General features: G+C 39.5%; 1 protein-coding gene and 1 long non-coding RNA gene across 5 annotated transcripts; both read right to left on the reverse strand.

Annotated features, from left to right (window-relative positions):
- Positions 1-5,615: 5,615 nt before the first annotated feature.
- tmem248 (transmembrane protein 248) lies at positions 5,616-23,157 on the reverse strand. Of its 4 annotated transcripts, XR_014876309.1 has the most exons (8): positions 22,996-23,157; positions 20,887-21,045; positions 19,897-20,185; positions 15,571-15,721; positions 14,303-14,486; positions 12,667-12,848; positions 8,849-10,450; positions 5,616-8,655 (listed from the first exon to the last, which is right to left on the reverse strand). XR_014876309.1 is itself a non-coding variant. In XM_085173764.1 (7 exons), the coding sequence occupies exons 1-7, from the start codon at positions 23,140-23,142 to the stop codon at positions 10,430-10,432; spliced, it is 1,095 nt and encodes a 364-aa protein (XP_085029890.1). In that variant the 5' UTR covers positions 23,143-23,157; the 3' UTR covers positions 5,616-10,429. The 4 variants fall into 4 exon arrangements, 3 of the variants coding, with proteins under 3 accessions (XP_085029890.1, XP_085029889.1, XP_085029891.1); XM_085173764.1 differs by having other exon boundaries at positions 5,616-10,450; positions 12,705-12,848; XM_085173763.1 differs by having other exon boundaries at positions 5,616-10,450.
- On the reverse strand, positions 19,288-19,890 carry LOC146510433 (uncharacterized). Its single transcript, XR_014876321.1, has 2 exons — positions 19,723-19,890; positions 19,288-19,668 (listed from the first exon to the last, which is right to left on the reverse strand). It is a non-coding gene; the product is annotated as an uncharacterized LOC146510433 (long non-coding RNA).
- Positions 23,158-25,020: the final 1,863 nt, after the last annotated feature.

The raw sequence follows: 25,020 nt of genomic DNA on the forward strand, positions 1-25,020 counted from the left end.
TCCCATAAGAAAGCAACGTATAAATCAAAGATTAGACTATAGAAGAGAGCAACATTAACTTTACAGTGCAGCGGCAAGCTACAGATGAAGAGAATTACCCCCTTTCAGAAAAATGACCTGGGCTTAACATTATATTTTTAGTAAATTGAGGTAGTAATGTTCAGTTACGACTGCCAAAGCTACTGATTTAACAGTATTATTATGGTTGCAGAGGCTAAAGTGTGTTTTCCAGTATTTTACCTGCAAAGTTTACAGATATGAGAAAAGATGAATATCAGAAAAACACGTTCGGTACAGCACAACTGTTATTTACTGAGGGACCATTATAGGCTTTGTAAGACCAGAATACAAGCCTATTGTGCTTGCTTCCCTACTTGACTGTATAAAAAAGATGGACGTAGCAGCTATGATGTTGCCACTCATTAAATTTGAGGATCCCAGTTTTGCATCGTGTCCATCACAGTGTTGCTGTTGTGGATCACATCTCCAGTAAGTTGTCTCTTGCTAGCTTGGTTATCAAGCTGCAACCACAGACTGTGCATGGTACAGACACGGATGCCTTTTAGTTACGTACAATTAAATTGCTAGATTTTCTCTCATCAACTTAAATAAAGACTGGATAGCCTTTTAGTGCAACTACGAATAAGGCCAGCTGAGTCAGCACCTACCTGTAACTCAGAAAGGCCACGCCTCTAATAATGCAGACCTAAAGCTTTAACATAGTTAAAAGTAGGGATGCACCAACTGTGATTTTCTTGAGTGGTTCCTGATTTGATTCTTTCTAATAACTATATAATCATAATTAAATACATTTTATTAAATTGCACTAAATTGTAAAGATCTTCTCTCACTGAAATAACTGACTAAAGTGCTCTGCTCTGAAATAATTAGCAGATATTAACTTGCTCCGCCTTTACTGGACATACTGTACTTTACCCACTGAACTAAAGCAGGTGCCACAGCTTTATTAAAGAAAACAAATATCTGTTCTGTTCTGCTTTATAACTTCCCCAAATAAGAAGACACCAACTCTTTTTTATTCTTTTTCTTGTTTTGTAACTGCTTTGATGCATTGCTAATACCGAGGCTGCTAGCATGTTTCTGGCTCCAAGCCTTTGTTAGACTCTTTATGTCTGTGTTCAGTTAGGTGAAAGTGACTTGAGTCTGCTAAGACTTCTTGTTGTTGAGTTCATTCACAAAAATATTCACAACTAGCAAACTTTACGTCTTTGCTGACTGGCCTGTTTCCATGTCGACCACGCTGCCCATGCCCAGTTGATCGCTATATCTCTAGTTAAAAATGGGTGACTTATAAATGTGGTGGTTTTTTTATTTATCATAACAAATTACTGGTAAATATCCTCATTTTTGCCACAGAATGAAACACCAGAATTAAATGTCGAGAGGAATGGTGGTTTATGATTTCTTTATTTTGTTTTTCTTGCAGCTGTCTCTCCTGATCTGATTATAATTACAATACCCGAGCTCTGTTTTTGTTACATTTTTATCGTCACTTGCTTCCTGTGTGGTTGTGAGCCCTCAGTCATCTGATATTTTATTATTATTTATCCATTTTGCGCAGGTAAGAAAATAATGTCTCCTGTAGCATCTAAATATGCATTTTATTGGCAACTTTAAGGCAGCAGAACAAGCTGAAAACATGACGGTGAGATTTTATGACCTCATGCAGCTGCCTATTCATCCAGCAGACGTGGAGCTAAATCATTATTCATCTGGAGTTGTGTTTTTGCCAACTCTACTGCCTACCCGATATTCACTCACATTTGACCTCTGTTTTGCTCGTCAGCAACTCCTGAGAAAAACAGTTTATCTCATTTCCTGCAAAACGGTTTCTTGCACGGTCTAGTTGTAGTACACGACTCTTATCTGAGCTTTTCTGCTGAAAACAGCTGCTGCCTGCTGTTTTGTGAGCAAAGTTTCAGGACAGGAAACTAAAATAATGAGCTAAAAATGAAAAGATGAGTGGTACTAAGGAGGACGGCAATGATTTTCTTTCCTACAGGTGTGCAAATACAACACATGCCAGATTTCTTTTGCTTCGAGCCAACCGGCTTCATTTGCTTCTTTGCTGTGCTCGTGAATGAGAGCAGAGTGGGAACGCTTGGCATCAAAACTGACTTGGTGCTTTAGACCTTCTGACTCTATGCCTGGCAGTGTTTTGGAGTTTCAGGTTATAACTATTAATAATAGATGAAACACACTTTGGAGGGAGGTTTCGCCACATTACACCATATCGTAGTAGTCATTCATTTGGCTCCTGTGCAGACATTTGGCTTTCCCTCTTAATTTTGTGGGAATTTATCAGAATAAGTAACAGGATGTGAATTTAAAACATTAATCACTCCTTGTTTACCGACTTTCATTCCCATTAAGAGCCTCATGACAAGCACTGAGCTTCACGAACAGATGATGGATAATAATCGCCTCCTAATGTCTTTCTTGACTGTGTAGCTTTTCTCTGCCTCCTCCCACTCCATAAACAGCTGTAAACATACTGTTTTCTCAGCATTGCTAAGTGGTTGATTTATAGTCATCTGCCTTAGACTAAAATTACATGTTATTTTATCCAATTACACGTTTTTTATGTATCACATCTCTGTTGCTGGACAGTCTGTGCCTCCTTGTTTGCACGGATTAGTTTCCGTGTTGTGGTTGATACTGCATGAATCATATTTGCCATTTTTTCATATAAATTGCATTTATCGACAGGATGTGATGCCTTGCCTTCTTGAATTAAAAAATAAAGTGTTTATCCTTTCCTCTAAACACAAGTCTGGCATTTTTTTTTCTTTTTCTTATTGTCTGAAAATCCCTGGATGACACCAAAGCCCACACAAACTGTGCTCTGTTGAGCACTTACGACAGCAGGATGGCGCATGAGGACTCAAAATAAACACAATGCCGTTGTTTGTTTGTGAAGACAGAACATCACCCAGTGTAATAAAAAGACTCATTTATGCACTTTAAATAGTTTATGTACAAAAAAATAAGAATAAGCTTTTGTCAGCACTGACGCATGTTGGGCTTATGCACTATGCCTTGTTCCTGCTGGTAGACTGTCCGGAGCTGGGTAAGCACGGTGTTGGTGTTTCTGATTATATTACTGACAGGAGGAAATCAATGGAGCCAAATGTTCTCCAATACTTATGAGCTTCTGACTGTCCAGGTTTTGAATGCAAGTTTGAATTTCTGCAAAAATAAGTGCAAATGAGGAAAAGAGGCGCATGGAAAGCTGAAACACTGTGCCAGTCTCAGAGTTGATTCTGATGGAAAAGTGACATGAATGCAGGTGATGGGTACTTAAAGGGGAAAGAATCCTAACCCTAAGTTTTCCAGTCACACTTTTTGTCAGTTAGAATTATTTTGTTTTTCTTTGTCCTTTGATTTAGGGTCAGGCTGAGCACCGATGATGAACACGCTGTAGATTTTACCATCGCACGGCTCCAAGCAGCTCTGTGATCTTAACAAAGACTAAATATACACTCACTGGCCACTTCTCGATAGCACAAACATCCATTCTGCAGTTCACACGGTAGCAGCTAAATGCATGTAGGCATGCAGAGAAGATCAAGTAGATCTGCTGAAGTTGAAAAAGAAACGAAACTGGGATTTAAGTGACTTTGTGGCATGGTTGGTGCCCGCTGGTCTGAGTATTTCAGAATCTGCTGATCTATTGCAATTTTCCCACACAAGCATCTCTAGGATTTACAGAGAATGGCGTGAAAAGAGAGAGAAAATATCCAATCATACTCTTTTGATGACCAGCTCCAGTTTACATGGCCAACATATGACTGAGGAGTACGCTGACAAAAGGTTAGCGTTTGTATTGTGTCTGTCCAATGGATGTTGGTTTATGGAAAAGGGTACAGAAATATTTCTGCAGCACTAAAGGAGCACGGTGACCTCCATCATGTGTAAATAGAAGTTGTTTGGGACCACCAGAACTCTTTTAGAGGTGGCCAACTGGCAAATCTGAGCAAACGGCATAGAAGGGCGTTAGTCAGGGAGGTGACTATGATCACTCTGACAGAGCTTCATAATTTCTCTGTGGAGAGAAGGACAACCATTTCTGCAGCACTCGACCAATTAGGCCTGTATGACAGAGTGGACAGATGGAAGCCACTCCTCAGTAAGAGGCACATGACAGCCTGCTTGGAGTTTGCCAAGAGGCACCAGGAGGGTTCTCAGACCATCCAAAAGATTGAACTCTTTGGCCTGAATGTCGAGCATCGTGTCTGGGGCAAACCAGGCAGTGCCCATCGTTTGGTCGAAATCATTGTTACAGTGAAGCATGGTGGTCACAGTATCATGCTGTGGGGATGTTTATCGGCAGCAGGAAATGAAAGATGAATGCACATAAACATCCTTGATAATAACCTACTCCAGACTTAACCTCAGACTGGGGATCACTACCTTGAACGGCTCAGTTAGAGCCCAGACTTGAATACAACTGAACATTTTTAGAGAGATCTGGAAATGGCTGTGAATGCATGCACCCCATCTGACCTGATGGAGCTTGAAAGTGTCTGCAAAGAGGAACAAACTGCCCCAAAATAGGTGTGCCAATACTCTAGGATCATACGCAAAGAGACACAAAAAGGCTTTAACATCTGGGAAAGGTCCTTCAACAAAGTAGTGATCAGAGGCTATGAATACTTATGTGTTGGATGTTATATTTTGTTTTTTATTTTAACATCTAGTCCTTTTAACTGCATTAACTGAATTTGCAAGATTTACTTTATCATTATGGGATATTGTGTGTAGATTTCTGAAGTGAAAATGAATTGAATCCATTTTGGAATAAGGCTATAACATGACAAAATGTGGAAGAGAGAAGCACTGAATACTTTCTGTATGCACTGTTAACATTAGTGAATTGGTAATAAGTAAATGGAGTTTCCCTTAGGATGACACCAATACCAGATCACATAGCACTTCCTAGTCACCAGAGAAGCCAAGAGAACATATATGATGACTACACACATCTATACTGGTACATCACAGAACAATACTTATATTACCTCCATGAGTAAAAGTCCCCTACATCCAAAACCTGCAGGACATTGGCACTCAGGTCCTGGAGTTGCCCATCTCTGCTTTACATGAATGAACCATTGAAACAAAATGATTGGCTGAACTTCAGCTCTGCTTTAAATATTCTTGGAGCCTCACCTTCATCCTGAGTTGTCCATTCAGGGGATTGCTTGGCAATTTGGGTCTCGAGGGCTAGTTTGGCATTTCTTCATCTCCAGCAGTCAGGCCCTACTTGGTAATTCTGCCTTGCTGCCATCTGCCCTTTAAGTCACACAGATAATGTGAAGAACCTGGAAAAACTGATGCCATGTACTTCATCGTAATGCTAAAGTGTCTTGACTACAGCGTACTCACATGACACCATGGAAATACGTTAACATCACCAGTACAATCCTTATTTCATGCAGAGAGAGCTAGAGCTTACAGATCTTAATATTTCTCTGACCTCTTATCTTAGGTAGAGCCAAATTAGTTTATTCTCCCTGGCAGATCATTAATCTCCCTAATCTAAATTAATAAATGCTGTGGTGTTGGGGATAAAGGGAGAGTCAGAGACGAAGAGCGGTTGAACTTCAGAGACAGTTTATTTAAACTTGAATTCATTTACAGCAGTTCCACTGGGGAGGAAAAGGGTCTGAATGACATCCTAGCCACATTAAAACCTATGGTCCTATCTACTGTATGTACAGGGAGGAGGATGCAGCTCGACAGTGCAGAAGGCACAGAGTTGGCTTAATATTTGCCTGTAAGCGCTGCTAACATGACAAAAAGGATGACAGAGAGGAGGAAGGGCACCTTTTATTGGAGTCATGTTATAGCAAAAAACACAAAACACTGGTATGGTAGCTTGAAACTGCCAACAGCACAGATGAAACAAATTAAAATGAATGTAGGCATCATTTAGTTAAATGTGCTGATTTGTTTAAATGTTTTTGTCATTTTGTATTGTTTGAATTAATTTCACTCTTTTTTTGCTTTTTCTTTTATATTATTTGTATTTTTCATTTGCCACCTGTTTCATAATTTACTTTATTTTCTTATTTTTTAGCCATTTTTTGCTTTAATATACATCTGAAGGAGTCATACAGTGCGTGTTACTAGGTAAACTTTCTGCACAAACAGCTCCCTCCAATCAGGCGGCATCTAGATGTGACAAAGCCATGTCAACCGTCCAGTCGCTAGGGAAAAATTTGCATTCCCTGACTGGTTGGCAAGTGGTTGCTGGCAACCAGGAGGTACAATTGATTGCAAACTCCACTGAAAACCTTGCAATTGCTTTAGTTGCCTTACCGCTGCAACCTGTTGTGGTTGGTAAGAAACCCGGCAGTAAGGTGGCAAGTTTGCATCTTCCCTCTAAGATATGGGCAACTGTGGCAATCTATTAGGGTGCAAAGCAATCGCAAGGTTTGTAATGCAGCACCGTATAAGTCTTTGCAACCAATTTCATCTCAAATTTCCTTGTTTGTTTTCTCAGCAAACTGCATGACTAAGACCTTCTTTCACTGAGCTTTGTGTTTTTTTGGCAGTTTCAGTCCTCCATACACAGCGACATGGTGCAACTTAAGGTGAATATGGCGCAACTGTTTTCACGTCATTAGTGATATAGTGGAGTAATTTGAAAACTACAACAGCAAGCATCTGCTCCTTTAAAATCCTTTAAATGTACACTTCACAATAGTTAAGATTTGCTTTAGTTTTTCCTGTGCGATTTACAATATGTGATAGATGAAGCAAAGACGATGTTAAGGCATTTTTTGCAGTCAGAGATGCAAATTTAACCCAAGGGAGGGGGGTGAAAATCGCAGAGAAAAGGATATGAAGCAGGTAAATGCAAGTGATACGTGTTAAGACAGCTTCATTCACAACTTCAAGTTCCTTTAAATCGATCCCGGCTACCCATCCATACCCAAACAGACCAATAAGAGCTGCCAGATCTTCCAAAAGAAGAAAACAAAAACAGGTGGGAGCACAATAGATGGATGAGAGAACGCAACAGATCCATGCTCATCATCTGAACAATAGAATTAGGAAGACTTTTTCTAGCATCATTTTCTGTGTGTATGTTTGGGGGAGGGTATCGTAACCATTACAACCAAAACCAGTCATTCACTGACATACACACGAAAAACGCAAATGTTAAGTACAGCGTTTCATACAACAACATGACGGGAAAACCTTACACTATGGAAACCAATCAAAACAAACAACACAATTCAAGTAAAGCCTCCCAAACTGAAAAAAAAAATTATATATTTATATAACATATTTTGAATCACTTGGAATTCTTGCATCTCAGATTTAGATTACGCTGCTTATAAAAACAGTACATTCAACAGGTACATCAATTATGGAGCAAAATATAGCAGAGGTAAGTTAAATGTATCGGTAATTGCTATTGAAAAGGAAACAAAATACGTAATTACAAACAGGCAATCTTTACTTCTGTTAAGACTGTAGGAAGGTTTTTACTCAAATCTCTGGACACAGACCAATGCAACAAACCAGCAGACATATAGCACTGTCTTTTTGTTTTTGCAGATCTAATATGTGCTGCTGTGCTGCTCTCAGAGAGAAACGCAAACAAACAGCAACAACAGATTGAAAGTTTTGCAGGTGGAAGTCGGGGGAGGTGGCTGTTTTGTCTCTGCGACAGAATCCTTTTCAAAAATCAGACGCTCGGAAACGAGATTTCAGAGAATTGCAGTCTGCAGCTACACTTCTTCATCCAAAACTCTCATGCATTCACACACAAAATGAGTCTTTGCACAGTTTCATGTCATTCAAAATAATACAAATGTTAGTTTAATAATTAATATATAATAAATGGATAAATATGATAACGGTATTCCCACTGCTGCTCAAAAGTTTGTCCTTGTTTTTTGAAAGAAAAGTACATTCGTATTCGCTACAGTTCTTAATAGTGAGAAATGTTGCAATAGTCCCTCTGTTCTGATGGTATAATGTATTCTCAAATGAAAGTATATTCTGGTAAAACGCAAATTGTTTGTTATACATTACATCCAAAAACCAGTATTATCATTAAAGAACCAACACACTTGGCTAGTAGAGTGCTTTGGATGCCTCCTTAAAAAACAATTTTATTGTGAAACTCAGTGTTTCCTGTTTTAAGAACAGGAAGAACATTGGTGTTTACTACTCCCTTCAGAGACCATGAAACTGCCACTTCAGGGTTTCTCAAACTCTGATGCACTCAGCGGTGGACCAACTCCTCCTACTTCTTTCTCTTCTGCTTGGAGGCATTTTAAGTTGTCCTCTAGGGGGAGTAGTGCACACCGTCGTATGAAAGAGGGGTCAGCAACCTTCGTTAACTACTGGCTGCCAGAGAAAAACGTGTATTCTTTTATTGGTTAGCAAACGATTGCCTGAGGCTGCCTGTCATTAGGTGAAACTGCACCAAGGTATACAGTGCAACACCAAAAACTACCTTGCTATTACTGGTTGCAAGCAGAGTCAAAGAATTGCCTGTAGTTTGCATGGAGAACAACAACATATCTGTAAACACTTGCCAACTAACTGCCAAATGGCAGTGAAACCGAACAGTGTGATGCAAACTGAAAATGGAAACAGTCCACCGTCAAACTAAAAGCTGCAGCTTGTGAAATCTCCCTATTTCATGTAAGCTATAGCAGACCAAAGTGATCTGCCAGGTTCTGGTGCAGCACTCCCTTTGCGATCAATTTCACCGATCATCAGCCAGCAACTTCCTGAAACCACTTGCCAACCAGTCAGTGTACATTTTTCAGTCACTATGACTCTGCGACTGATGCCTTACATATAATGGAAACATCAAACTTTTACCATGATAAACTTGCATTTGCTAATATATGGAGTCCCAAGAGCACAGGAGTAATAGTTGCTGAAATTGGGCCTCTGAACACCTACATAGATGTATTAAAAATGACAAGTTATTAATAACCAAAGGATTCACTGAATGATTTACAGTATTTTTTAACATTTCACATTATATTAGATGAAAACTTTTCTTTAAAACAAACAAGGATGGTTATTGTAAACGTCTGAGCAGCAGCATAATAATCATATTTACTTTTTACATGAAGGCCAATTAGTTTATTTACATAAAAAGAAATAATCACAGGAGATAATAACAAAATGTGCAAGACATCCAAAGGTGCACCATCTATGAAAACACTTTAACATGTGCAACTCATATAATTTATCATTTCAAAAAGGTGAAGTAACTAAAGTGTCTAATATAAAGTAACTCAAGGGTCACCCGACATTTACAATAACAGGACAAAGAGCACAAGCTTGATTTCAAACCACAGGCTCATCATACCAGAACAAATAAAATGTGATATTTGGCTGCGGAAGAAAGGGGCGGAGAGTTAATGTGGGGAAAGGGACAAAAGTGATGACCCACGCCTATTTTCAAGCAAGCAAGTCCACCGTAGGTAAGGCAAGATCAAATGTTCTGCATCTCCTGGGTGCGACAGAGAGGACTGGATCAAACATCAAAACTGCTGCACAGTGACTGGCAGAAAATTAAATTCAAGAGGCAGTTGAGTGAAGAAGCAACTGACAGAGGAAAGCATAAGGCCAAAAAAGAAGAAGAAGAAAAGAATATGTGACAAATTTCAACAACAAACAACAGGAAGTTCTGGTAATTCTTTAACTGCTAATCAAAAGCAGTTTGTAAAAGGAAGATGGGAAATTCTTAAATCACTTAAATGTCACTAAATGGACTTTAAAGAACCTGATTCTAACTAGAATTTTAATTAAACCATCAAATTTGGTGCAGAGAAAAGTACTCCTTTATTCCATTCCTCGCTTAAGCTGCTATGGTGAGCGCACGCTGAGGATTTAATCATTATTTACCTGCTTTCTGTTTCCTTAAACATGCTCCAAGTGATTAAACATCACGCTTTGTTATCAGGGCGACAAAACCACTTTGACCTTAAGATATCTAAACATTTACCACTTTGATAAAACACTTCTGTCTATCATGCTTGATAAGGTGAGACCTAATCGCCACCAGAAAAAAGAAGTAGCTCTTGGATGTGGCCTTCTGCTTTGTTTCTGTACTGCATGTTTGGACATGGCACTGGGGGGCTCAGGCAAAAATCAAAAGAAATAACAAAAAGGGAAAAAAAAACCAAAACCAAAGAGTTCCTAGAAATATTTACACCACAGATACAGGCACTTGTATATCTTTGGTTGGAGAAACCCAACATTGCAAGAGTAATGCATTCACAGAGCTTTTGTGTCCCTTATTGTATTTCCAGGGTCCACTAGGCAACTGGTAAGTCGTGTTTTTGTTTTTTTTAATTAATTTCTTCTCTTTCTTTAATTTTGTCCATGTTACAGGTAAGTCCTGCCATTCTCTGATGTCTTTTTAACCCTCTGACAACGCCACCTGCAACAAAAGAAATGGAATTCAGTTTCAGTAATTACAGAAATTTATGATACCAAAATCTGGTGATGTAGCAAAGAGCGGTGAAAGTGTGACAGAGGAAGACAAGAATCTTGTTTACTTGTCTGTTTACACACAGACGCATTTTGCAAGCATTTAACCCCCCACCCCCAGCTGATCAATCAAAGCTGATGCACTTCACTGATGTTTATTTGGGAAACACGACTGGACTTTATCAGCTATTGGTGACTCTTCCAGTGCATCCCCTGTTGTTTTCTGCTGCAATATTTTGAGTGATTTGTACTATTTTATTTTGAAAATTTACATCTCAGCATCCTTAAGAAAGTGGTACACAGACAGTATCCAATTCTCATCATATCTGTCTCGGGATGCAACTATCCATGATTCTTTCCCCAGTTCTGCTATGATACAGATACTCTGGCTTCGTTATCTGTTGATACAGAAAACAGACATGATGCCAGAGTGAAATTAAGTTAACAAATCAAATTAGTAAGCTGGACTTCCTGCTACTCAGAGTGAATATGAACCTTTCCTTTATGTATAAGGCAACATTAGGTTCCACTTTCACATTGCTTTCCAAACAATAGAAGCTAAATTATCACTAGCAAATACAATTGAGAAGATAATTTCACTTAACAGGAAGTCATTAGTAAAATAATGACAAAAGGATCACGACAAATAACATGAACTATTTCTGCTGCTCAACTCGACTTTTTTGTTCTAGTCTCACTTCCACATGTGAAATAGAAGTGATGACATATAGGGGAACTTTAACAAGATTAATAACAACAACAACAACAGTAAATAAATTGATAGAAAATGCTTAAGATCCCATAAGTGCAGTAAAGTTTCCCAGAAATTGTTATAGCAAACATAAGCAGTGGGGAAAGTGAGCAAGAGAAGCAAACAGGACAAGCGCTGTGTTAAACCACTGGACCACCAAGAAGAAAAAAAACTGCAAACATGGCGCTGCATTTGTGAAATCCTTCCAAACTGCTGTTTGTTTGCTGTTGTCTTCCCACCAGCAATGAAGGGAATATAAACAGAGCAAGACTGAACTAAACAGCTTTGCCCGCAAGTCAGCACGCTGTCACAGATCAAGCATTGTAAGTGCAAAATGAGACAGGTGCGCAATCAAAATACCAGGTCCCTATGTGTGAACACCAAATACAGCAGTGTGGAGAGGTAGCAGTGGATAGTTGATGTTAAGCACCAGTGTAATGGTCATCACTGGTTTATACCCAAGCTGGGGCTACACCCCGTGCCTGTGTGGGGTTCCTCCAGCTTCCTCCCACAGTGCAAAGACATGGATCTCAAATTATCTGGTGACTCGTAAGTAGATGAGAGGTTGAACAGAACCTTGTATAGTTATGAACGTGTGGTTAAATGTGGCTTATAGTCTCTGTGATTTGAGTGTTCGACATTTATGTGCCTCACAAATTTAAGCTCCAACAATCTAACCTGGAGACGATGCTACATAAACACACATATTATTTTTCCTTGTGTTTGTTACGTTAGAGACATCAAAGAGTCCATCTGTTTGCTTGCTGGTGGTCTCCACTTTAGAACAAAACACACAGACCAATGAATATGCGGGAAACTGCAAGTTACTGGACTGGTAGTTTGGGTGTAACCAAGGCAGAGTCATGCAGAGGTAAACACACCAAGAAGACAGACAAACTGCACTCTGTTTGTTTTGCTCCTCCCTTCAATATTTCAAACTAAGAGTCCCAACATGAGCTCTTAGATAAAGAAATCTGCAGCTGTTGCCCCACCTTCCTTATCCAAGCAAACAAAAAAAACAGCTATGTTAAAATACGCTCTCTCTCAACTGGTGTGAACTCGCTATGTGTATGCGGAAAACAAACTGTGCTACATGCAACGAACAAAAAGATCAAGGAGGACGAACTCCCTTCACCTCTGGAAGTGAGATGCAACTACTTCATATACCAGGCACAGTCAAGGATCATTACCATAATGTTCACCCAGACTTTTACACCAAATCTTACAGCATTCGGACGTCTTTATTATGCTATCAAGGGAAGCTTAAATATTCTTTCATTTGGTTTGGAGTTTGTAAGGAGTTCATGTGCCAAAACAAACAAACAAAAAGCAGAAATAGCAGGAAATCAGCAGAGTCATTGATTGGAGCGAGTCTTTGACCGATCACTGGTCAGTTGATACTTGACTGAAACTACCTGTTGAAGTCATATAGCACTGCTGGTGTCTGTTGTACCTTCTCAGGACAGAAGTCAGGGTTGGTTTGTCGCACTTTGCCAGGCCGCCCTTTTATGACTGCATAGCAGAACATAGTGATGACCATGACAAACAGGAAGTAGCTAGTGTGCATCAGGTGAAGGTTGATGAGGGAACGGTCGTCCTAGTAAGACAAGCGTTAAAAGACACAGTTTAATGTCACAGAGTAACTTCAGGTTTTATTTCAAGCAGAAGGCTACAAGCTTGATTTCTTTATTGCTCACTGCACAAGTTACCTGTAGTTTTTGGTGAAGGTGGTACACTAAAAAAATACGTATAATAGTTACTGCATGCATGTGGGTTTTCTCATAACAGCTGCAGCTCCATGTTAAACAGATCAGCCATTTCTCGTTAGAATAGGTCTTAACAGGTCTGCAGTTTTCAGGTGTATTCTTCAGCTGCTGTTCATACTTACTGTGGTGCCTGCGTCAATACCTCAGACAACAGTATGCGATTTTCCTCTGAACTCCACTTTGCGCCTCCTCCTCAAAACGCATCATCAAAAATTGCTCAAAATCACAAACGCGTTCCCTCATTGTTCAGTCTTGTCTTTGTGTTACTGTAAGTACCTAATGAAGGTTCAGGTGAAACTTAAAAACCCACACTGACACAAGGTATTCATGGTTACCTGATGCGTCGTCTCTACAGGTGGGTAGTTTATATCGAGTTGACAGTACAACTTAATGGCCCGCTCTTTTTAGAATGACAGGCCCTTCTGGCTGCTGTCTGATATAATCTAATGCAAAATTAGAGTTGAAACACAAGCACATTTAACTGCACAGTAACCTTCTAGAGTGAAATATTAAAACATAATTAAAGCAGAGCCATTATAATCATGTCCAAATCTGTACTTTTTATTCCTGCACTCTGTCAGAACAGCTTCAGATTCAGAGTTCGAGATCATCCTTCTTTATCTTACGCTGGACCTTGGTGCAACACTTCAGTTAATCCTCAGTCTGAAACGACGTATTTAAGATCCCTTCCTCCTGCTCTTTAACCCCAACTTTCTTTGATTGGCCCCTTATAAACAAAAGTTTTGAACCCCCGGGGGAGACTAATGTGCAAAAGACTGATGTGAGAGTGTTTATAGCAGTCTGAGGCCTGAGCTTTTGGTTCACATGGATTACTCACACGTACGATAACCTGATTAATCTGAAACTCTGGCAGTATGTAACGTGAGCCTATAACATTGTACCAGTACATATATTGGGGAAAAGCATATTAGGTCCACTCTAATGATAATTTAATTCCAGCCTTGCTGGTACATTTGCAGCTCAAATGCAGCTCACTGTTCCTGGAACAACCTACGCCCATCAGCACAGATCTAAATGCCCTTCAGAATAAACTAGAGGTTTAGGAACATTTAGCCCTAAATGATCTCTCTGTGTTACAATGGGTTAAAAAATACTATCAACAAAGTATACCATTCTTATTCTCAGTCATCCTACTTGTTTAAATCATGGGGAAATTACACTATATCACAGAAACTTTGTTTTTTACCTTTAAGTATTTAAATGAAATGAGACATAAAGAACTACTGTTGAAATTCAAAAACTGTGAGGAGCTGTGGTGACTCACATCTGGAACAATCACGGTAAGTTTTGGGTTGAGTGCGTGGTACACTTTGCCAATGGCTCCTTTGTAACACCAGAAGGGGTTGTAGTCCTGACTGTACTTGGTATCTGAGTCTCGGACCGTGGTGAACACCTTGTACCAAGATGTGGCATTGGTGTACGTCTCTGGCACGCAGTGTGGTGGCTGCCTGCAAACAAAAACACAGGGGCTTTTGTTAACTGGTGCAGTGGAATTGTTCACACCATATTATAGCAGAAAGACGTACAGATGTTGTTGCTGTTTATCTGCTCTGTATATTTTCTTATGTTTATTTGTGTCAAACAGCCTTATTATGAAAAATTGCTTATTTGGGTGACAACAGATTATCCATCCTGACAGGAAGGAAAACAAATGCACACAGATGCCACAGCTGCTGACAGGGGGAAAAAAGCACAAGAGCAGACATATCAAGAGGTTTTGATCAATTTTAAATAATAATTATAGTAATAAATAAGTAAAGTAAAAATTGTGGATAACAACTTATAACTTCTTAATGTATAATTTCATATTATGCAGTTTACAACTGGGCCACCAGGGGGCTCTAAAGCAGTATCCAAGGCAACTGATCCAATGAAACAATATGACTGTCTACAAATAATAATAAAAGTACTGCTACTACACTGATAAATGCAATTGTTCAGTAAAACATAACAAATGAAGCTTAATTTGTCTGATGGAGCCTCACTCACACTGCCTCTACACTTTAGCAAGACTGCTTTGGCTATCTTTAGTTTTACAAAGTGACAAGTCATCCTATCACTGATCTCAAGTACTGCTTAGGTCCAGGCCCGCGTTTCATCATATTTGCAACATGCAAGGTGATGCAATTTGCACCATGACTACCTCTTGCTTATGTTGACAGATTCAATTAATCAAATTGAGCGGCATATGTCTGTTCTTTGCATGGGCATGCACAAGCCCTGCAAAAATATTTGTGAGTCATTCATTTGCAAAATGTAACGCTGTAGTAACAAAGTACTTGCAAATCACTTTAACTGCAGAGCTACAAAAGGAAGCTGCACATTACTGCACATTTTGTGGTTTCTCAAATGGTTCAAAATAACAAACACCAACAAAAAAATGCATGTTTCTGTAAAACAAGGCAACGCAGACTTATTGCCTTTACTGAATGATAAACTCCTCAAAGCTGCATTTCATTTAGTCTGCATCAGAAAGCTCAAGACTAATTTAGTGCGCTTGTTCCCTTGAGTTATGGAGGCAGTCCAACTCACACTGTGACTGGGAAGATATTGCTGGCCGCTGTGATGGTCATGCAAGTGCTGAACACCACCTGCTCGCAGTGACCGTGCAGAACACAGTCGTCCGAGTTCCAGGATACGGGCAGAGTAAACGTGATGTTTATTTCTTCATGAGCTTCTCGGCCTACAGGCAAAACAAAGACAACGAGAGCAGCAGAGATTGTTTTAAACTTTTCACGACAAGATGTCACCAACTCATTTCTTTTACATTTTAATCACAATGTAATGTTTTTAAGGCAACCTCGTGTTGCATTTCCATGACCCCAGGATCAAGCTAAAAACCTCTGAGCTCTAAAGCGAATATCAGAGGTATGAACAGTCCAAACAGTATGAATGCAACTCCTGCAGCAGGAGGCTCATACCAAGCTACCTCCTGATAACTAATGACAGGCTGATTTTGTAGGCTTATGCAATATTTTTCAAACTGCAAAGGAGATTAGAGGATTATCAGTCAAACTGAGTGGACTCCTGGGTGTGATTTAGGACTGACGTGTTCATCCAGATGGAGGAGACAATAGAGAAAACAAAAGGAATTCTCACTAAGTCCAAAAACTGTTCTACTAGGCAACTTGTGCTTTATACCACTCTAGTTTAAACAGATAAGAAACTTTGATGTACAATAATAAAAATAAGCATTTATACTAAAAAAAAAAAAACCTGTCATAGAAGTAATATGCAGCATTTGCATTTGATTTTTCTCTCCGAGTAATACATTTGTTGCCATTCAAATTCACGATAATGCTGTTCCTGGCTAACAGCTCAGCCAATCACAACACCGGCACAATAAAATAAGACAAACTAGGGCCTCTTTATGAAATGTAATTTACAAAATAAGGCTGCAGTGTATAATTTTAAACGAGAATCGAGGTGAAACCGTGCAGTTCAGATGAGTATATTTTGATGTTATGTTACATAATCGGTTTCATTCAGAAAGTCATGCCAGCGTTTGGATCTCTGCCCTCAAGAAAGACTCAAGCAAATCGTCCACTGACTTTCCAGTCCAACAAGAAATAACAGCATAAAGTCTGAGAAAGTTACTCCAACCAGCTGTATGCGTGACAATAATAGTTCATCATTATCCATTAACATCGACAATAACAATAATTTTTGGTTTGTGTAAACAGGAACTAAATCGCTTTCTTTGAATAGAGAATTGCAGATGACTACTTGTTTTTTAAGGGTGAATTTGAATCTAAAATGACACGTTCAACACTACAGTCAATGATGCAAAGTGACTGAGGCAACAGGAACCTGCAACCAGAAACCTGCCCTTAAAAGGAGAGCATGGGTCACTCCGAACAGACACAGCAATAGTTGTGCCACTAAACTTAAATCACAGAGTTATTTATTTTAACCCTGGAGAAACCATGGGGTCAAATTTGACCCCATGGTTATAATTTAGATAAAAACTGTTATTTGTTGCCAATGTTTCACCTACACTGTCAGAAGACATGCACATACAGGCATGTTTGCTTGACTCTCTTTATGAGAATACTGATTAACATTAATGCATCCCCCAGCCTCTTACAGTTGGACATGTACAAAGTACATTTTTGGTTTTTTATCATCATTTGTTTTGGTTTCCTGTGATAAATGACTTAATTCACTCATATAATTAGAACAATCAAAATGCAAGGAAGCCACAATCTGCCCTTTTTCAACAAGCACAATCACAAACACACTCCCTCTTACACACTAATAATAACCGTTTCCTGATAGCTGTCCTTGTTTAAAGCAGTGCGTTCTGACTGCATGTGACATTCTGTAAACTGTAGCCATTTCCAAATAACCAGGCTTACACTCTCTCCAAACAAGCGCTGCATTCAAGTAATATAAAAAAAATCATTTGACTAAAAACGTTGCCTCTAAGTAATAGAAAAAATTTAAAAAATTGGACTTCATGTGGACATAGTAAATCCTGAACTTTGAAAGTTGGCTACATTATGCAGAGTCTGTTAGCCAGAAATCTACCAAGTGTAATGTTTCACACATTTTTTTAACATGCCTCCCTAATTCCAACATGCAGCACCTCAGAAGCGAAGCAGCAAGAAAACACACATGGTCTTTCAGTGTGTATGAGCACCCTAGACAAAAGGAAAAGTTTGCTTTTTTTTTTGTTTGCCTGTCCCATTTGGTTCTTTAGCCGTTAGAATTGATGTCTGAAGACCAACAAGGATACCCACTGGATTTACTTTGCCAAATGGATCATCACGACCTTGCCGTATTGGTCCATTTGATCAACCTTTGTTGTTATTATTTATTTTATTTTCAGTTGTTACAGACGGGACAGACATGACTGAGGGATAGGAAAGGGAGAAAGAAAGATGAAGGAAAAGAAAAACAGAAGGAGAGAGCGACAGTGAGAAAGGGCACTTAAAAAGAGAAAGAAGAGAAAAAAAATCTCCTGGATCACCTGTTGAGAGAAAAAGAAGAGAAAACAAGCAAAAAAACCAGAGCAACATACTAAACACAACACCATCACGTTAATCTAGCTAAGTGTAAACAGCAGTAAATACTAAATATTGAATGTTGTTGTGCAGCACGTAGGACCGACAGCGCACAATGTGCTTGGAAATAGCGGCCAATAAAGGTGTAGTTTATGTCTATGAACAGTGAGCACCTGTGTGGATCAGCGCACTTGTATTCAAAAGGTTTCCCCATGTAATGATCTGCTAGAGGATGTAGAGAGCCATAGCCCTGCCCCCCAGGGCATGAAGCAGGCATGGAGGAGATCCAGGCTCCAGACAGCCAGAGGCCCCAGAGTGCAAGAGCCCAAGGAGGACCACCGGAGGGGCATCCGTGCCACCCTCCTGGGAAGAGCTGAGGAGAGCCCCAGATGAGGGGTCACCCAGTAGCCACGGAGCAGAAGCCAGAGGGGGCTGCAATGGCGTGCCCGCCGGCTCTGCCGGCAGCCAGCTGTGCCAGAGTGAACCGAGCGGCAGGCCCAGAGGCCGGAGGGCCCCCTTTGCCCCGGAAGAGGCCTGACCGAGCAACAGGCACCAGGCCAAGTAGTCACCGGGAGTGAGCTGGTACATACCTGAGTGCCCAGCCCCGGACACCAAGAACCACCAACGCACCGACCCCTGAGGGCATCATCAGGAAAAGTTTGCTAACGCACGCTCAGATAAGCCCGCAGACACATTCAGAAGCTTCACAGAATTTTAAGAATTCACGTTTCACTTTGACAGGTGGGCTCACCAGCTTAACGTTACACAACACCTCTGCTGTTTGCTCACCATGTTGAAGTAAAGTCACAGCACAGAGAGGTAAAGTAAAAAGCCCAACAGAAGATCCACAACGCAAAAACTCTCCACACTATAGAGAACACACGTTTTCCCATGATAATTAAAGAAAGCACCTGTTGCATAGCACGAGCAATGAGTGTAGAATTCATCCGAGTTTCCAAACTTGCCTTTCCATGAAAGGGTTCAGAGCAAATGCGGAATTCCTAATTTGTTAGATACAAAGATATCCTCTGCTAAGCAATGCCTGAAAGGCCTGATCACCACCTGTCACATCAAGACTCCTGCACCATTTTAAACACTCGAAACAAATGCTTTTTAATACCTGAAAATTAAGAAATAAGAGAAAATAACACTGATATAAGGTATTATATTTTTGCCTTTTATAGACAAGATACACTACTGCTTGGTATACAGCTAACTGTAAAATCATCCCAACAGCACAGGATTTAAGGCTCGCCTTTACATGAAATTAAAGCGAATCTCTGAACTTTTGGATGCTGGCCAAACTAAACAAGGAAGTTGAAGATGTATAGTACACTGACAGCCGTTTGAGCCACAGCTGACTTAGCTGTATCCCATTGATTTTAGATAAAAGGGTCTGCTTTTTAACCAGTCTTAAAATACCTTGTGCACATTTGATACCTCTTACAAATTTAGGGGAAATATAGAGGCAATTAAGAACTTGACCGATTTTGATTTCAAACCTTTAAACGACCCCTAAAAACCAACATATTGTTGTGAAACATTGTTTTTAAGGCTACTCTACATCTGTATGAGCTGGCATGTATTAGGCGTACATCTACCACCTGCAGTGGCAAGTAACAATCTTTCTTCTTCCTTAATAAAGCTACAAGGCAATTAGACATTGTATGACAACAACACGTGGCATTTTGGAAATATTTCTGGCTATGCAACCTTCATGTATATTAACTGGAATCATGTGAAAACAGTTTTCTTTTACGGATGTAGATAAACCGGGAAGTAGTTTATCCTACTTTACAAGTCAAACTGACTACAGAGCAATCAAACCTAGCAAAGAAATATGAGAACCTACCTGAGAGGCCTACTTGCTGTCCCAGCACCGTGGCATACAGGTGGGTGATATTGCGAGAATACCCTCCAAATGGACGCTGAGGGTCCAGCGTGAGGGTGATGGGGACTGAGATGTTAATGGGCCCCGAGTCCTCCAGCAGTAGGGGAACCTGAGTGCTGGAACGAGCCTGGCCGCTAGTCACCACCATGCTCTCCGGCGTGGTCGACTCGTTCAGGCCGTGCTTTATCGTTTCATTCTCTGACACACAAAAGTCCAGCTCATTGAAGCGCAACAGAAAAGTGTTCCAGTCCTGTGAAAACAGTGAATATGTTTTTAACTGCCAGACATGACAGCATGCACAGAAATTCATGTACAATGTTGCTGTTACTGTATGTATTTGTAGTCAATATTTAACCTATGTGCAATATTTAGTTTGGTTACAATGCATCCAATTATTTAACTAGAACAACCTTTTTCATTTGCATATGCCTCCTTTCAGATTTACATGCTGCACACTGTGCAGAGAATGTGTATATTATATCATAACTTGTTCCCTCTGCATGCCGAGAGCTAGGGCAGAGCTAGTTGCTTAGTGCAGGTTGTTTGATTGTCAGCTTTATCATCCAAAAGCAACCTGATCAAACTTCATAAATCCTGAATGAGAGATGGTGCATGATCAAAAGAAGAATCCATGAAATGTGCAGGTCCAAATCATTTTCTTTTGAACTCGGCTTGGCAGAGCACCATGTGCTCCAAATGCCCTTAAATCTGACTCACATCAGAGCCAGGTGAAAACGGGTCAGATACATATATAGATACATATATAGCCTTACATCCTGTAGTGCAGTTGAAGCATGGTTTTAATAAAAGAAAAAAAAAATGCACCCTTTAGTTTTAAAGCAGGCAACAAAGGTCACCACCTGACATTCAGCATTAGCAGTGATCACACTTTACCGTTTTTAGGACCACATAATTTCATCTACTTCAAAAAACTGCACGGATGTGCCTTACCTCGGTCAACTCTGGAGACTTGATCTCTTTAATCTTGAAGAAATAACCGATGGTCAGGAAGGCGATGGCCACTGCACTTACACTGATCATAAAAATGACCAGAGGTGGACGGTTGTTGATGTAGCTTCTCAGGTTGTCTATAGGATTTAACAAGTACACCTGCACACAGACAAACACAGATTAGCTAATATTTAAGTATGTGAGAGAGTGTGACTTGCTTTGCATCGAGGTTTGCACTAAGAGACAAACCTAACTTAAATGACTGACACAAGGCATACGTGTCACTCACGATGACAAAGTGATGCATTAAATGCTTTAAACACAGCATTAGCAGTGATCACAGTTTCAAATGAAGAAAAAAAGAAGAAGTTTGCTTTAGAGTCCAGTTTAAGATCGTGCACAGACTAAACAGCAACAAATATGCTGGGCTCACACTTAAATCTACCTTTAACCTTTAAAAATTATGCTTCAGAGTTACTCTGCACCATACAATTACATTATCTGAAATTTAAGCAAATGAGGCCATCTCTGGCAGACAGTTCGCCACCAGAGTCATCACTAGTGAAGCATTCTAGGCAAACCACATTTAAATGATCTGTCTTGTAATAAAACCCTATTCTTTGATCCCCATGATAGAACAGAGAAAACCCGACTCATAGTGTTCAAAACATTTATAATTATTTATTCAATCATCTTCCGGAAGAGAGAGAGCCCTGCACAGCCCAACGGCAGTTGCAGGATCTCTAACATTAGAATCTAAGAATGTCTCACATATAGGTGTTATTTTGGTACTTTACACCTCACACATAGGGAAGCATAGGGAAGTGAATACTTGAATTACCAGTTGTAATAAAGTAATGTGCTACATATTTCAACCAATTTCAAACACGCCAACTCTGCAATCACACTTAACTTATGGTTATGGTTTATTGTGTATTTTGTTGTACAACTGTGCATCATATAAATACTGTGTATCATCAACATAAAATAACACTAAAAAATTATTCAGCATTGTAACTGGTTAAGACCCACTGATACAGTTCATCATATTCGGATAATAAACTAAGACAGCAATGTTGTTAATGTTGTTAAATGACACCGGAGTCAAATCAGACTGGTATACACAAATTGCCCACAGGTTCTTCGAAAATGGCACTCAACTGGTTCAGCAAGTTGCTTTGGCTGTGTAATTATTTAAACAGGACATTTAGCCGCAGAGCTACCTTTAAAAAATTCTTCTCACTCAATCAAATAAAACTTTGAAAATTGCACTGATGCTTTGGAACAGATCATAAAATGCAAATTATTTTACACTTGCAAACACAGTCAGATGGAACTATGCAGGCAATATGCTCACGGCCTTTGACATGATGTTTACCACGATGAGGAACTAAGATAAACGGTTGGCTCAAATAATTACAGCACCTCTACATCATTCAAGGATCCCGTGTGAGCTTTTTATGCATGTTTATCGAACTCATTGCCCTGTACCGAGTGTGCAGTACAATAAGCAAGGACATTTCCGCGTATTTGGTGGAGCCATGTGACTTTATCTTTCTCTAAAGTTGTCAAAACATCCAACTGTATACTGAAATATTTCAAAGAATTAATGCAAAATGTTGATGCAACAGAATTGGGACGATAGTGTGAACATCTAATTCTACAATTAACGCCCTACCAGAAGAAACCGTCGATATTATGACAGGAAATCGTTTAAAACTGCAGACGTGCGTTAATTCAGCCCTGTGTTTAAACGACAGGCAGGTGACAAGCTCTCAGTAACATACTACGACTCGGGTCGCTAGCTACCTCGACAAAGTGACGAAGCTGGCTAAATTAGATGAAAAGCACGCACAAGCCTTCCTTACCATTTTTCCCGTGTGTTCCTCTGACGGATGCTAGCTGGAAGGTTCGTTTCGGTATCACAATAACAAGGCAGCTAGCTCTCTGCGAAGCTAGCCTGTGCTGCTAGCTTACTCGCTTTCCTGAAGCTAGTCCCTGCTGAATATCCCGCGGAACAGCAAAAATCGGTGTTCGCTTGAGACAGCCGGGCTTTCAGCACACCAAACACCGTGTGTACTGCTTCCCATTCTTTGCTCTATAGCTCACCGCTGCACTAATGAGAAGTATTTTTTCTCGTACAGCCTGTAACAACGTCAATGTCTCCGGGTCCTCCCTCTGCCGACATATCGTCCGCGCCCCCGCACTGCGTAGTAAAAACGTCGCACCGCACCGCCGCCGTCGCGTTATTTTCATAGAACCTGCGCCTGAAAATAGACGTCAGTACGTCGGTGTTGCACAGGCTTACGTAATTTACGTAGAGTACAAGCGATTCAGCACAAATCATTAGAGCTTTTTTGCAGCGTTAAGGTACCATAGGAAACGAAAGGTTTGAAAGGGAACGTCTGACGTTTTCTTTTTTCTTCTTTATTTTGTCATGTTTCCAAATGTCCCATTGTAAAGGGTTGAAAAGTCGTAAAAAACTGATCCGTTATTTATGTTATGTATTTACGAAAACCAAATAATAAACCATCAAGAAAATAGCTTGTTCCAACTCAGGAATCAAAGGTACACCTTTAGTAAGATATTTTATTGGCGTCTGCTATGCAAGTATTGGTACAACCAATACTCTAAAACCTGAAAAAGTTAATATTAATATTGTTTAACTTATATTACCATCAAAATCGACCTTGCCCTACTTTTTAATAGACACACATTTTGCTTTGTTCTTTAAAAAAAAAAAAAGTTTTCAGCACTTATTTTCAAATCTTTGCTCAAATACACTATTGTGGGCTAATAAAAACATTTAACTGTTACGATAACAGGGTTAAAATTAGAGTAACGGGGTTGCACAAGATAACAGGTTGATTTGATATATTTCTTTTTAGATGTAGAGTCGTGACATGTAACAAATAAATACTCAGAAAAGCAGAAGTGTTATATTTTTGTTGTTGTTGTTGTTGTTGTTTTGGAATGTTTGATTTAAGCTGGGAAGCCTCCAAGCCCTCGCCCCACGCTACGCTGAAAAGGATAATGTTTGATTTATATGTTCGGTCTACCGTTGACTTTTTAAAATATGTTGAACAGTGGTTCAACAATCAGACACAAATCAGAATAAAAACGTGGATTTATAACTTATTTGAATAATATATATATTATATTATATTATATATATATAATATACTGCCTCCTGCAGTTCAGCCTTAGGCGCAGCAGAGGTCGCTAAAGGACTAGAAACTCGTGTTTCTAGCCAAAACAAGCATTTCAGTTTTCGCAAATATGGCAAATGCAGTTGGCCAGAACTGAAATGAATCACTTTTTACATGCTTTCGTTTATCTTACAGCAAAGTCAAGTTTGCCCATAAAGCGCTACTGTTTTGCTAAAGCAGTTGATCGGGCTGTAAAGGATTTACGACAAGGTAAACTCGTTGATGGCACACGTTGAGAAGCGATGGAGGTTACAAACGGTGTTAAACCAAAAGACGAACTTGCACATGTGTATTTTATTTTATTTTTTTAAAGCGGCTGGTTGCGATGCTTGAAAAATGACTGCTACCAGAAGCCTGTTGCTGAATGGATCTTTTCCCCATAACTGCAGTCTGCAGCCTATCAACTCAGCAACTACTCCAGAAATTACACATCATTTCCATAAACAGGGAACGTTGACCTAGGCCTCTAAACACAACTTCTCAACACACAGATCTTACATATGGAACAATAAAGTTATTCAACTAAAACACAAAATTATTTTAATCCAGAAATGGATCATCTACAATGATGTCATTCGAAGATAGGTTGTTATCTTATAGTGAATTCCATGTTACAAATATAGAACATGGACCAGACATATCAGACAAATACTGCATTGTGACTAAAATAATAATAATAATAAAAAAAAAAACTTTAAAATAGCAATAGTAATTTAAAGCCTGGGAAAGTTTAAACTGAACATTGATTATTTCTGTGATTTAAATAAATAAACTATTCCTCATTTATTTTGTTAGTATATGTATTCCAAAATATGCGGGATTAATGTGCAATAGTTTTTAATTAAAAAAAACAAAACAAAAACCAGGTAAAATGCCCATGCTTTGTGATACAGCTGTTTTATTTTGTGAACATTTGTTTTCTAGC

Source organism: Neolamprologus multifasciatus, chromosome 10 (assembly GCF_963576455.1).
Source record: "Neolamprologus multifasciatus chromosome 10, fNeoMul1.2, whole genome shotgun sequence".
NCBI lineage: Eukaryota > Metazoa > Chordata > Actinopteri > Cichliformes > Cichlidae > Neolamprologus > Neolamprologus multifasciatus.